This window comes from Canis aureus, chromosome 2, assembly GCF_053574225.1.
Source record: "Canis aureus isolate CA01 chromosome 2, VMU_Caureus_v.1.0, whole genome shotgun sequence".
NCBI classification, from domain to species: Eukaryota; Metazoa; Chordata; class Mammalia; order Carnivora; family Canidae; genus Canis; species Canis aureus.
In genome coordinates, this window is record NC_135612.1 from 39,191,716 (window position 1) to 39,205,354 (window position 13,639).

A 13,639-nucleotide genomic window follows, 5' to 3' on the forward strand; every position below is an offset into this window, starting at 1 on the left:
TGAGGCCAGGGTTTGGGGTTCAGTGTCCCTGTGCAGTTGGCCTGGACAGTTCCCAGCACTTCTGGACACTGGGGGATGCTGTCTGAGCAGGAGGAGGAAGGAGAGGCCTCTGTGTGCCAAGGAGGGAATATGAGGGTACCTTTGAAGAACAGCAGATTTAGACTTGAGAGGTAGGATCCCTCCTCATCAGACCTCATCATGTCTTCCGAATGCAAGCTTCTCTTTTTCTTTTTGGGAGCAAATGACTTGATCTGATGACTCTGTGTCTTGTCACCTTGGCTACCTAAGCTGGGCAAGCAATTCTTTTTGAAAGATTTATTTATTCATTCATGAGAGACCCAGAGAGAGGCAGAGGCACAGGCAGAGGGAGAAGCAGGCTCCCTGCAGGGAGCCCGGTGCGAGACTCGATCCCGGGACCCTGGGAGCATGACCCGAGCGGAAGGCAGACGCGCAGCCGCTGAGCCCCCCCGGCGGCCCACCGTGTGCATTTTTGGGAAGTCCTGAGTGAGCCGGTGGGATGCAGGGAGGGAGGCGCCCTCCCCTCCGGGTGAACGGCAGGTGCCTGGCCTCCGGCCCCTCGGCGCCCTTCCGCGTGACGTGGGCGCGGGGCTCTGGCCGGGAGTGCGCGGCAGCTGCCGTCTGCCCTGCTGCTGGGCTGTGCGAGGACGAGCGTGGTGGCCACAGCGGGCCGGGGCGGCTGTGCTCGGTGGGGTTCTGACTGTCCTCTCCCACGTTCCTCCCCACAGCGGCTGCCCGGGGGTGACGATGGCCGCGTGAGCATCGCCATGGCCAGCCGGAAGCGCCAGAGCACGGCGAGCGGCACGCTGGAGCAGCGGGCGAGGCCGGGCCCTGCTCCCCACGGCCCCGAGCCCGGCGGCGGGGAGGCGGAGCTGCCCCCCGAGGAGTACGTGCCCGAGCGCCTGGAGCTGGCCGCCCTGCGGCCCGAGAGCCCCGCGCCCCCGGACCAGGGCTGTCACGACCACAGCCCCGATGGGGACTCCAGCTCCGACTACGTGAACAACACCTCCGAGGAGGAGGACTACGACGAGGGCCTCCCCGAGGAGGAGGAGGGCATCACCTACTACATCCGCTACTGCCCCGAGGATGACAGCTACCTGGAGGGCATGGACTGCAACGGGGAGGGCTACCTGGCCCACGGCCCCCGCCACCTGGAGACGGACGAGTGCCAGGAGGCGGTGGAGGAGTGGACAGACTCAGCGGGCCCCCACCCCCACGGCCCCGCGGACGGAGGCAGCCCAGACTACCGGGATGGCCACCTCCCCGTCCCGGAGGAGGAGGCCTCCGCCCTAGAGGCCCAGGACCAGGAAGAAGGCGTCCACTACTGTCCCAGTGAAGAGGGCTACCAGGACTACTACCCCACGGAGGCCAACGGGAATGCGGGTGGTGCCTCCCCCTATCGCCCAAGGCGTGGGGACGGGGACCTGGAGGATCAGGAGGAGGACATCGACCAGATTGTGGCTGAGATCAAAATGAGCCTGAGCATGACCAGCATCACCAGTGCCGGTGAGGCCAGCCCTGAACACACACTGGTGCGGGGGCCTGAGCCGGGCCCCGGGGGCTCTACAGAAACCTGCCCACCCTGCGAGGCCAGCCATGGCCCTAGCAGACACGAGGGAAGGCCCAAGTCACTGAACCTCCCTCCTGAGGCCAAGCACTCCGGAGACCCCCAGAGAGGCTTCAAGACCAAGTCCAGGACTCCAGAGGAGAGGGCAAAGTGGCCCCAAGAGCAGGTAGGACTCTGGCTGTCCCCAGGGAAGAGGAGGTGGAGGGGTCCGGAGAGCAAAGGATGCTCTGGTGTCACCCACATGGATGCCAAAGCCCATAGTTGAAATGCTCATGTAGTTCCTCATTCGTTCAGTTAGTTACATAGCAGGTGTATGGATGTTCTAGTGCCATCCAGAAGACACCTCCCTCCCACCTAATAGAGATTTGGTTTCTAGCCCACTTGCCTGGGATCTGTTCCTGGTTTGGATGGTCTGTGCAAGTACCATCCCCCCACAAACTGGTCTCTTCAGGCCAACAGGACATTGGCAAGGATGTGGAATGGCTGGCTTGTGCAGTCTGCAGACAGTGGTTCGATGCCCCAGTGACAAGGGAGAGCGACTTAAGCACATTTCACAGGGGCCATTGTATCCTGGTGACACTTTTCTGAAAGCTTGGGGGCTTGGCATTCTGTGCAATTAGCTGTAAATAACTATTCTGAAAATAATTATTTGAAGGTTTGACAAAGTGTTGGAGAAAAATGCATGTTAATGAGGCCAATGGATTTAAGCATAACTATATTTTCTTTTAATTATATCGAAGTGAACATGTATTCTAATAGCTATATTTGAAAAGCTGCTTTTCAAAAGAAAAGAAAAGAAAAGAAAAGAATAACACCCCTCTGTGAATACATAAAGAAGATGTGATTGTTACACTTGTGTAAAGTAACTTCTATTTGGCCAATGCCATGGGCATGAGAACAAAATGCTTTTATATTTTTCAAAGCCTTAATTATTATCCCCCCCCCCACCGAGAAGAGGCCATGAGTTTAAAACAGATATACATATGCTAAGAACATGTCTTTGAGTTATAAGTCATATTTGCTTGCTGCTAGATTTCTAGCACTTGCGTGTTGATGCCTTTTGTTCTTTTTAAAGGTTTTTAAATATAAGTTGACTTCACTTTCAGGGTGTTTCTGTCATTCAGGGCAGTTGTGCACACACCAGGGGTTTGAGGCTGTAGAGAGACTGCTGTTGAACCAGTGGACGTGGGGAGCTCCCCCGCCAAGGGCAGGTGGCTCTGGGCCTAAGGTCTGAGCTTTAGGCCAAAACACTGCTGGTCCACTTCACTCTGGTGGAGTTGAACTCATGGCCTAACAGTGGCTATGGCACCCCAGGGACAGGTGTGGGCTGCATAGGGCGGGTGCACATATTCTGCCTTGCACAAATGACTTCCCTGACAAAGTTCTTGTCAAGAGGACATTACCTTTAGAGCATGACAGGGAGTGGACAATGTCAGATGCTTTGCTGTTTTTGCACTTTCTTGGAACCTCTAGATGCTAATTTGAGAACAGATGCAGACTTTGGGTTGGAGAGACTAAAGGATGAATGCACGGGTGGTGGTGCTGGTTTCAAAGGGCTGTGGAGGTGGTGGAGGTGGGGTAGCCCAAGCCATGAAGACCCCACAGGGGCGCCCTTCCTCAGAGACGTGGCACTGATTGGAAGAGCAGGGTACTTCTCTTCCTAAATACAGTGTCTCCTTGAAGCTAACACTCTTATCCCAGACACTGGAAAAGCTCCTTCACACTGGTTAATCATCGCAGAGCTTTTTTTTGGTTTCCTCTCTCATTCATTCTCACAAATGAATTCCATCAAGGGGAAAGCCTGGTGGTTCCCAGCTCAGGGCCAATAAGGGTCATGGATGAAAACGGGGCCCGAGGACTCCTGAGGTGCTGTGCCCTGTCTGAATGAATGTGACTTAGGTCTTTACATCTCAAAAATCCAAGTGACCCATTCTCCAGATGAGGAACCCTTTGAAATTGGACCAAAAGAGCCACTGTGATAGGATCATCTTTTTTTTTTTTTTTAAGATTTTATTTATTTATTCATGAGAGACACACACACAGAGAGAGAGAGAGAGAGGGAGGGAGAGAGACAGGCAGAGGGAGAAGCAGGCTCCATGCAGGGACCCCGATATGGGACTCGATCCCAGGACCCTGAGGATCACAACCTGAGGCAAAGGCCGACGCTCAACCACTGAGCCACCCAGGCGTCCCTCTGACACTCATTTTAAAGCTGGAGAAGTTACGTCATGGCCTCTTTGAACAGTATTGCCTAGCATTTTATTTTGTCCTTGCATGGACAACAGTATTACAATGGAATTAGAAATGGGAATATGGAGAAAGTATCCACCATGTCTCCTACCGCCCTAGCAGATGAGCTCTTGGTTTTTCTGTGTTCCTCTTCAGACTCTAGCATTGAACATGAATAATGTATGTGGCTGTCATTGAAGTCCAGATGTAATTTTGCCATCCACCTTTTAGAACATGACATATTGCAAATGTTTCTCTGTGTTGCCATGTAGTTTTTGGAATCATTTTTACTGACCTTTGAATGTTCCATTCAGGCCACGTGACATCTAATTCATTCATCCCCACATACCCTGACACTGAGCCTGCCAGTTGAAGGTGGCATTGTCTTTTACCAGTCAAACTGGCATAGACATCTCTTACAATTTTCCCTTCTTCTGGTTTATTATGTGAAAATAAATTCCCATAGTGGACATGAACGTTGAACATCTCCCCAAGTTTGTTGCCTACTTGTTTCTCCTTTTCTATGAATTGCTTGATGTGTGCTGTTTATCTTGTGGTATCTGGATGCTTTTCTATTTCCTAGGAGCACTTTGTATGCTCCAGATGCTACTTAATTGCTACAGATGTTTCCTTTGGTGTGTCTCCTTTGGAAAAGGCTCCAGTTTGCAGGTGGACCTCTCACCTGTGTGATCCTGGTGAGACCAAGAGGTCTGCACTAGGAGGTGGAGGTGGGATGGGGAGGGCAGGATGTGAGAGAACCCAGAGGAGATAGGCTCAAGTTGTTTTCAAGACAGAATGGAATTGTGGGGAACAGAGATTTGTGTTGAGTGTTCCTAGAGAAGAAAGAACTATTTCAAAGCAGTGCAGGTTTGTTGAGGGGAATTTGGAAAGCAGAAGCAAAAAAACCCCCAAAATCTTGCAGTGCCTGATTCTGTCACTGAATTTTCAAATCAAAGAGGCAAACTACCTGATAGCATTTCCCAAAGCATCCTGTTAGATGTGTTCTGTAAACACAGCCTGGCTGGTCCTAGTCATTCATGGATTCCATTATCTGTGAATCAGCCTACTCACTAACATTTATGGGTAAGCTTAAAATCAATACTTGTGGCACCTTTGCAAGCATTCGTGGGCCATGCACAGAGAGGCAGAAACACGTGCATGATCCCAGTTGAGTTTGAACAAGGAGACACTGCCTTCTTGTTGCAGATCTCACACTGCAAACAGGTGTCCTTTTCATGATCTTTTTTGTGATCTTTTTTTTTTTTTTTTGCATTTTTGTGCTTTTTTTGTGGGATGGTAAAATAACCCCCAAGTGCAGTGGTGGTGTGCTGTCTGATGTTTCTAAGCATGAGAAAGCTGTGATGTGCATTATGGATACGTTGTGTTAGATATTTTCTGTAGGTGTGAGTTATGGAGCTGTTGGCCATGAGTCAACAATATGGCACAGCCAGAAAGAGGAAGAGAGAATATGCCAATCTGTACACAAGGTTGCTCTGCAAAGTGCTAAAGTAATATGTATAGTATATGAGGAAGCATTGGGAAAGGGGCTAACTTTGTGAATTCGTGAGATGACCCACTAATCAAAAGAGCATAAGGAAGGCACTGTGATGAGGCTGAGAGCAAAAGAAATTTATGGTCTCATTATCCAAGGTCAGGGAAATGTTAGACTCCTATCGACTTGTTTTATTATAAAGAAATACTAGATATGATTATTTGTGGGAATACACACTAAATAAGGTGTCTAAATAGAAACACATAAAACACGGTTATGTATTGATTGATCAACAAAAATGATGACCACAGATTTTACAGGAACCACATCCGGGTTCTTTCTCCTAGGAGGTGGGTCAGTACTCACACACGGGGAGTTCACAGAAGGCTTATGGAATATAACTCTCACAGACAAGGAGCATTGACTGCATCTGGTTGACAGATGAGTTTGAGAAACTTTACTGCAGAGGTTTCCCATCTCAGAGATTTGCTCCTTGATTGTATGTGTGATGTGCGAAGTCCCAGACTCAGTGCTAATCAAGATACCTCCAGCCCTGCTTGGCCAGTGTTTCCCAAAAAAACTTGATTATTAGACCCTTTTCTCTCCATGCAGAGCCTGTCAGAAAAATACTGACCATAGTTGCCCATCCTAGGGGACGGGGAGCCAGACTTCCCTAGATCTCTCCCTTCATGGCTCTATTCCAGGATGGTTCAACATCAACCCAAAATGCTGATGATAGAAAAGGTGTCACCTCTGTTGCCATAGGGACCCTTGGCTTCTGAGGAGTTCATGTTTCTTGCTTTGCTATTTGTGGGAAATCCCAGGTGATGATGGAGGTGAGGCTGCTGTTTGGTGGTTGCAAGCCAGCACTGTGCCCAGGGCTTCCTGTGTCCAATCTAAGTGAATCCTAGAACAGTTGGAAGAGATAGGAACTAGGATTATTCCCATTTTACAGATGAGACAGTTGAGGCTTACGTGGGAAAAGCACCACACCCATGGTCAAACAGCTGGAGGGGTAAACAGTCTGTGTTGCACCAAGATTCATGCCTCTCACCACTGCACCATGCATCTCTTGAAGGGCTTCTTTCTAGAAGAGCTAATGCTGACTTCTGTGGCAGGGGTGTTTGAGTCCGCCTGCTGGTGAATGAGGCAGTGTGGATGAATTGGGCAGTATTCCTCCCCGACAGCAGTATCTCTCCCATTGTGTCCTTATTTACTGGGTAGCTGCAAGGCCTGATGTGCTCCATGGTTCATGATATGTGTGTCATGATACCAGTGAGGTACCCAGAGTCCTCAAAACCTTTGGTCTGTAAAATTGTCCTAACATCCTGGCTTCATGAGGTCTCAGGCTACAGATCAAAGTAGTCAAATAGAGATTATCTGTGAACTACTTTCCTTAATTTTATCCAGCTTTTTTTATCCAGGTTGATATGAAATATTGATATATTTATATATATATTATATATATATAATTATGAAATAATGATTAAAGAATACGTGAGCTGCATCCAGCCTAGTTAGTATTGAATAACCAGACTGAATTGCCATTTCTGCACCTGTCTCTGTTGAGTAGAGGGAGGACTCTGGTCTCACAGCCCAGGAATGAGCTTTGGGAATTTGGCAAGGCATCCACACACTGCCTATGAAGAGGGGCTTGCTGATCAGTGCTCTCCTGGGGCTGCTCCTCCATGTTCCTATAAGAGCATATTTGGCACCAAAGATCATAGTTCCATAGATCTTCAGATCTATGGATCTTCAGATCTTCAGATCTATGGATCTTCAGATCTTCAAGCTGTGTGACCACGGGTGTGGTGCTTTTCCCACGTAAGCCTCAGCTGCCTCATTTGGAGCATTCCATCCAAACCTAATCTGAAGTGACGGGTTCTTGCAGTCTCTGGGTGATGCGTAGTGCATCTGGGTTTGATGAGGACTGGGTTCGATTTGGACTGATTCTTTTGGAATCCCATCTTTTTCATGTGTTACCTTGGGACATCTAGCTAGAGAAGAGGTACTCTGAAAATATCTGCTCTGTGCCTGAGACTCCCCCCTTAATAGACTTCCTCCTTTGGGCTCTGAGAGATGTCTTGAGCTGCAGGCATTCCCTGTCCTGTTCTGTGTCCTCTGTGGGCTGGGTGCACATCAGGACTTCAATGACCATCTAGTTCAAAGGGTTTGATTTCTGTGGCAACTGCCCAGAATCGCCTTGCATGCTGGGATTGCACTCTAAATGCATGTTTGGATTTTTGGGGATTTTCAAGATTTCTGTTTATCACTGGTCCAGCCAGCGCTTTCTGAAAAGAACCCTCTGACAATAGAAAAAAAAGGAAAATCAATACATCATAGCCAGCTTAATACAACAGTTAAATTGAGGCGTGATGCAGAGCTTCGAGACCACATCAGATGTACAAGTGTTTATCATTGCTCCTGTGGGGATGGCTTTGCTGTGCTTTGGCATTCAGTTGAGGCTGGCTTTTTGAAGGACTTTTTGAGATTGTGGTAGGAATGCTGGTACCAAATACAGAGGGAAGATGCTAAGTACATGGGTGACCTCAGCCTGCCTGGGGGTAGGGTGGACAGTGGTGCTGTGGGCACTTCCTCTGGGCTGGTGCTTCTCATGCGTGCCCTGTTCAGCGGCATAGGGCATAGGAAGTTGGTATGGGCACCTGTTTTGCAGTAAAGGGTACCATGCCCTGAGGGGCTCAAAGGGGTATCCCAGGATTATTGGCTCCCGGGTAACCTATCTTGGCATGCTATGGGGCAGCAGGTGCTCAAAGGGATCTGGTGATTGCACTGTGCCCTGGAGGGAGCATTCCCTCCAAAGCTTGCCATAAGTGAAACAGAGCTGGAGAAAACCTGGGGGCAGGCTCTGAGGGCAGGAATTCTTGGGGAGACAAAGGCATGGCCCAGTCGGGGAAGGTCCTCCCCTACCCCCCTGTGCTTCTATGTAGTGTAGGTGGCCTCTTTCTTCCCACAGCCCTGCCCCCCGATTCTGAAGGCACCCCTGCTCCTCTTCCCACCCATAGCTTCGGGTCATGTCTTTCTTGTGCACATGAGGAAGTGGCACGGGAGAGTCCTGGGGGCTCCTGTGCCCCTCTCCAGCCTCCTCTGCTCCTCTGGATGATGGGTAGCTGTGGCACCTGCCATAACTAGTTCCTGGGGCCACCCTGAGGAACAAATAACAGGCTGGTATGGTCTTGGCGTTGATCTGCTTAGGTTTCCAAACTTGCTATCTCTGGGCCTATTTGTTAAGTCAGCACAATGGCCTTATTTGATTTTTATGAAGCCTCTTGAGGACATGTGACCAGAGGTGGCTGTTGTTGTCACAGAGCAGCTTATTTATCAGGAATCTGGGATTGCTTAGGTGATTTTAAAATCTCATTAAAGCCAGGGTCTCTAAAATACTGTTTTATTGTCCAAGAAAATTGTGTAGAGCCCTTCCACTAGCAATAATCTAGAAAGAAATGTTCCCGCCTCTAGCCCTTGATGACAGAGTAAGGTGCAGTGGTAAAGAGAGTAGATGCCAGAGCCAGGAAGCCTGGACCTCATCCTGCTGCCCTAGCTTCCAGTTCTGGAACATTCTGGACGCATTACATGCACCAACTATGTATACCCTGGGGCTGCGGGGAGCAGAGTTGGTATGGATCAGAGTCTGCAGTGGATATGAGGGGTGTGGAGCACCCCCCTGGATGGTGATAGCGATAATTTCAAGTCCAGGGGAGCCTCTTTCAGGATGTGGTGGGAGGTAGTTGGGTGAGGCTCTGCAAACAGTTTGGGTCCAGGGCCAAGCTGTGCAGGACTGGGCACATCTCTAAGCAGGTGGGCATCACTGCCTTCTGGAGTGCCATCACAGGAGGGCTGAAGCCAACACTATGAGGCAAGGTGGGAGGAGGACCAGGACTGGCCAGGGACACCGCAGACAGGTGGGATATGTATATGGTCAGGGTAATACCTGGCAGGACAGAGGTACCTGGCTGACAGAGGTGTCCTTGGGCTCTCCCCTCTCTGCAGGCCTTCCTCAGGTGGGCCCTGTCTTCTGCAGAGACGTCAGGAGTAGGCAGTTCTCACGTGCCCACCTGGGGACATCCTCAGTTTCTTTCTGCTCTGGAGTCTGATTTTGGGGAACAGAGTGACACCTACACATCTCCAAGGGTTGCCCTCATTTCCCCACACCACATTCCTAATAGGAAATTAACAGAGAACTCCACTTTCTGGGCAGATGAGCTGGGCTCTGGACCACCATCTCTCACTAATTCCAAGTGGCTGTCTGAGGCACTCTCCTTAACCTGGAGTATCTGCACATAAGTCCCGCTCTCCTTCAAAGCCAAGTGTCTCCACCAGGCTTCCCAGATTCCCTGGGCTGCTGGCATCTGCATTCCTTCCCCAGAAGCCCTTGCATATTGGCACCTGTGATGTGCTAGGTACTGGGGATACAAAGATTAAAAGTGACATAAGCCCACATTGCAAGCCTTGTTCTAGAGGGAGATAGAGACTCCCCAGCCCAGATGGGGCCAGGTGGTTAGGAGAGGGACTGACTGCAGCAGAGGTGAGAAGCCAAGAAGCTGTGGGACTTCACGGAGGGCGGGGGGGGAGACTTGGGAAGCAAACTAACCAGGTGATGCTGAAGGTGGAGGTGCGTGGGGGCTGGCATTGTGATGGGGGCTGGAAGAGGGAGGAACCTCTTAGGAGAGATCATGCTGGGGAGCCCCCTGCAACTCTGATGGATTATGAGGGCAGAGGTTCACATTTGGGAACCGAAGCCAGTAAATGAGCCGTGTCTATAAGGACAAGAAGGGAGGGGCCTGAGGAGGTGCCAGCAGGGAGAGGATGCCCAGCACGTGTGGATCTTGAATCGACCTGAGTAGCCTGCAGTGTGTATGTCTGGAGCAGGTCTGGGGAATGGGAGGAGTGGGTGGGAAGGGGACTGAGGCAGGGAGTTGGCCCACAGGCAGCTCCCCGCCTCAGCCCCTGCAGCACCTCCCACGGTCCCTCACATATTCCAGGGGCTTGCAACTACACAGCCTGCTGACAAAACTGCTGAGTCACATGACAGTCCCTAGGAAGTGCAAGGCTCCATGGAATAATTTTTAGAAACATCTTCTGTTCAGGAAGAAAGGCCACTTTGCTGAACACAAGACTCAGAGATGTGTGATGTCACACATGGTGCCCTCTCCCAAGGTGTGACAGTGTGGGAGTGGCAGTCATGGAGTTGTCAACCCAAAGCATTTTGATTGCAGCCAAGGCTAATCCATTACTTAAAGCGTCATGGGACTGTGATAACAGGAGGCAAATAGAGAATACCTCCCAACCCTATATGGCTAACACCACAGGCAATTCAGGAAGCCTGAGCACATCTTAGAAACTTCGAGAAAGGTGTGGGGCAGCATGGCGCCTCCAGGGATGTGGATGGACTCCCCAGACCCTGTCAGGTCCAGATCTGTTTGCTCATTCCACCATCAGCCTTCATAGCAGAGAAGCCGGCATCTCTCCAAGCCAAGGCCCAAACTGTTAGGGCTGAAGGATATTTGGAACTGTGCTTACAGAATCTCATTGTTTGGCTCCTCTGGTTTCAACAGGGAGCATGTGGTCCAGGCCTGCATCTGTCTGGTTCCCGTCTCCTTTTAAGATACATTGACTGAGATGGCCATGTAGTGTCTTGGGTGCTGATGCACTGCAGGATCTGTCCCCAGAGTTGGCCACCTTACCCTGCTGTGAGAGCACACAGGCCATACAGGTCAGTGAACCTGAACTTGACTCTGGATGAGGGTTGTTGCTCAGGAGAGAAGCTTGGGCATGTTATAAAGGTTGGAGGGGTGTTGCTGTTTGGGGAGGTTGCTCATTCATCCTCTCTGGTCAGCCCTCCTCTTCACTGGCCTGGACACTTGCAAGTGGCCTCTCATTCTGCCTCTGAGACCTGTTTGCCCACTCTGATTTCTGATGCAGCCTGACCCCTACCCTAACACTCCCCACCCAGCCTTTGAGGCTCTTGCTTCCCTTCAGATCAGCCCTTGGTGCCAGAGAGGAGACAGCTGTTCCTAACTTTCCTTCCCAGCACCCCTGGGTCTGCTGACTTTGACCATTATGCACACTGACACAGACTCAACTGCCCCACTGTCTTCAGCAGACAAGCTTAGACCTGGACTATGCCACACTCAGGCCAGGTGCCTGGGTGCTTCTGGGATCTTGGGACCACTCCTGCTGCTACTTTCTTTTTTCTCTCCTCTCCTCTTCTCTTCTCTCCTCTCCTCTCCTCTTCTCTTCTCTCTCAATTTATTTACCTTAGAGAAAGAAAGCTGGTGGGTACAGAGGGGCAGAGGAAGAGAGAGAATCCTAAGCATACTCTCCACAGAGCATGGAGCCTGATGTGGGGCTTAACTCACAACCCTGAGATCACGACCTGAGCCAAAATCAAGAGTTGGATGCTCAACTGACTGAACCACCCAGGTGCCCCTGCTTCCTCTTTTTCCTGGTCTATTGAAAATAGAAGCTCCTCCTTCTCATAATCTGTCCCCTCCCCCTCCCTCCCTCCCTTTCTCCCTCCCTTTCCTCCTTCCTTCCATCCCTTCTTGGAACCCAAGTATATAAAGGTAGCATATTAGTTACTTTGAGAAATAAGAATGTTAATCTTTAAGAGAAGAGGAGTGATCTAGCCACTCATCAGTCCTCAAAACCTGCTCCAGAAAACAAAACCAATGGCAGATCAGGGCTCTTTTTGCTGCATCAAATTTGCAATTATGGGAGATGTTGTGGCATGAAATTGCTGCCCAAGGTTTTTCTTGCCTAATATCTCATTAATATTTAATCCCCAACTCTTTTTTTATATGTATTTAGTGGGTTTCAATTGACTGGATTCATTATTCTTGTTTTTTTTTAAAGAAAAAATATTTATTTATTCATGAAAGAGAGAGAGAGAGAGGCAGAGACACAGGCAGAGGGACAAGCAGGCTCCATGTAGGGAGCCCAACGTAGAACTCGATCCCGGGTCCCCAGGATCAGGCCCTGAGCAGAAGGTGGCGCCAAACCGCTGAGCCACCCAGGCTACCCTCCAACTCTCTTTTAAATGCCAAGAAGAATGAAACATAATGAATTAACAACCCAAAGAACCATAGTTGTGATAAAGTACAAAAGAAAAGACTTAGGGCACCTGGTTGGCTCAGTTGGTTAAGCATCTGCCTTCAGCTCAGGTCATGATCCCAGGGTCTTAGAATTGAGCCCCACATCAGGCTTCCTGCTCAGTGGGGAAGTCTCCATCCCCCTCTGCCTCTGCCCCCTCCCTCCAACCCCCCCACTGTCTCTATCTCTCAAATAAATAAATGGAATCTTTTTATAAAGTTAAAAAAAAAGACCTTTATATGCAGTGGAATATTATTCAGCCAGAAAAGGGAAGGGAATCCTGCACCTGCTGCGACATGGACGGACCTTGAGGATACTACACTTAGTGAAATGAGCCAGTCACAAAAAAGACAAATCCTGTATGATTCCACGTATGTGAGGTTCCCAGAGTAATCAAATTCATAGAGACACAGAGTGGATGATGGCTCCCAGAGGCTGGAGAGGGGCAATGGGAAGTTCATGTTTAATGGGTGCAGAGTTTCTGTTAGAGAAGATGAAAAGTTCTGTGGATGGGTGGTGATAATGGTTGCACAACAGTGTCAGTGCATTTCATGCCACTTTAACTGTCCACTTAAAAATGACTGAAATGATAAATTTTATTTTATGTATATTTACCACAATAAAAAAATAAAGAAGGAAAGAAAAAAAAGAAAAGAAGGAAAGAAAAAGAAAGAAAGAAGAAAGAAAGAAAGAAAGAAAGAAAGAAAGAAAAGAAGAAAGAAAGAAAGAAAGAAAGAAAGAAAGAAAGAAAGAAAGAAAGAAAAGAAAAAAGAAAAAAAAGGGAAGAAAGGCTCTTGGCTCATTTATTAGCTTGAGCCAATTTGAATCATCTAAAACTAAGTTGAGCCAATCTGAAACCATGTAACCAGTATCAGACAAACATACGTGCGCGCGCACACACACACACACACACACACACACACACACATTTTGGGCCAATTAAAACCAGTTTGGCGTAGTTGCAGTCAAGATGAACTGACCTCATTCATTTGGGCCTGTGGACAATGATATGTGTGGCCACAAGGCAGTGGGTCTGATCATTTTTAAGTAAGATAATTGAGGTCCTACTTTGTTGATATCATTCAAATAAATCATTAAAATAACAGCTAGTTCTGGGGCATCTGGGTGGCTCAGTGGATGAACATCTGACTCTTGATTTCAGCTCAGGTCACAATCTTGGGGTCTTGAGATCAAGCCCCGTGTCAGGCTCCTTGCTCAGTGAG

The 13,639-nt window shown here is 49.3% G+C and overlaps 1 protein-coding gene across 5 annotated transcripts in view; it reads left to right on the forward strand.

Annotated features, from left to right (window-relative positions):
• Positions 1-13,639, forward strand: part of APBA2 (amyloid beta precursor protein binding family A member 2) — a 239,136-nt gene that overhangs the window by 176,643 nt on the left and 48,854 nt on the right. For 2 of the 5 annotated variants that reach the window (XM_077869094.1, XM_077869087.1), the window contains one exon: positions 747-1,751. In XM_077869094.1, the coding sequence (XP_077725220.1) occupies positions 786-1,751 (966 nt within the window). In that variant the 5' untranslated portion in view covers positions 747-785. Of the gene's footprint in view, positions 1-746; positions 1,752-13,639 lie in introns of those variants that run through there. The other 3 variants (XM_077869077.1, XM_077869058.1, XM_077869067.1) reach the window with 2 other exon arrangements.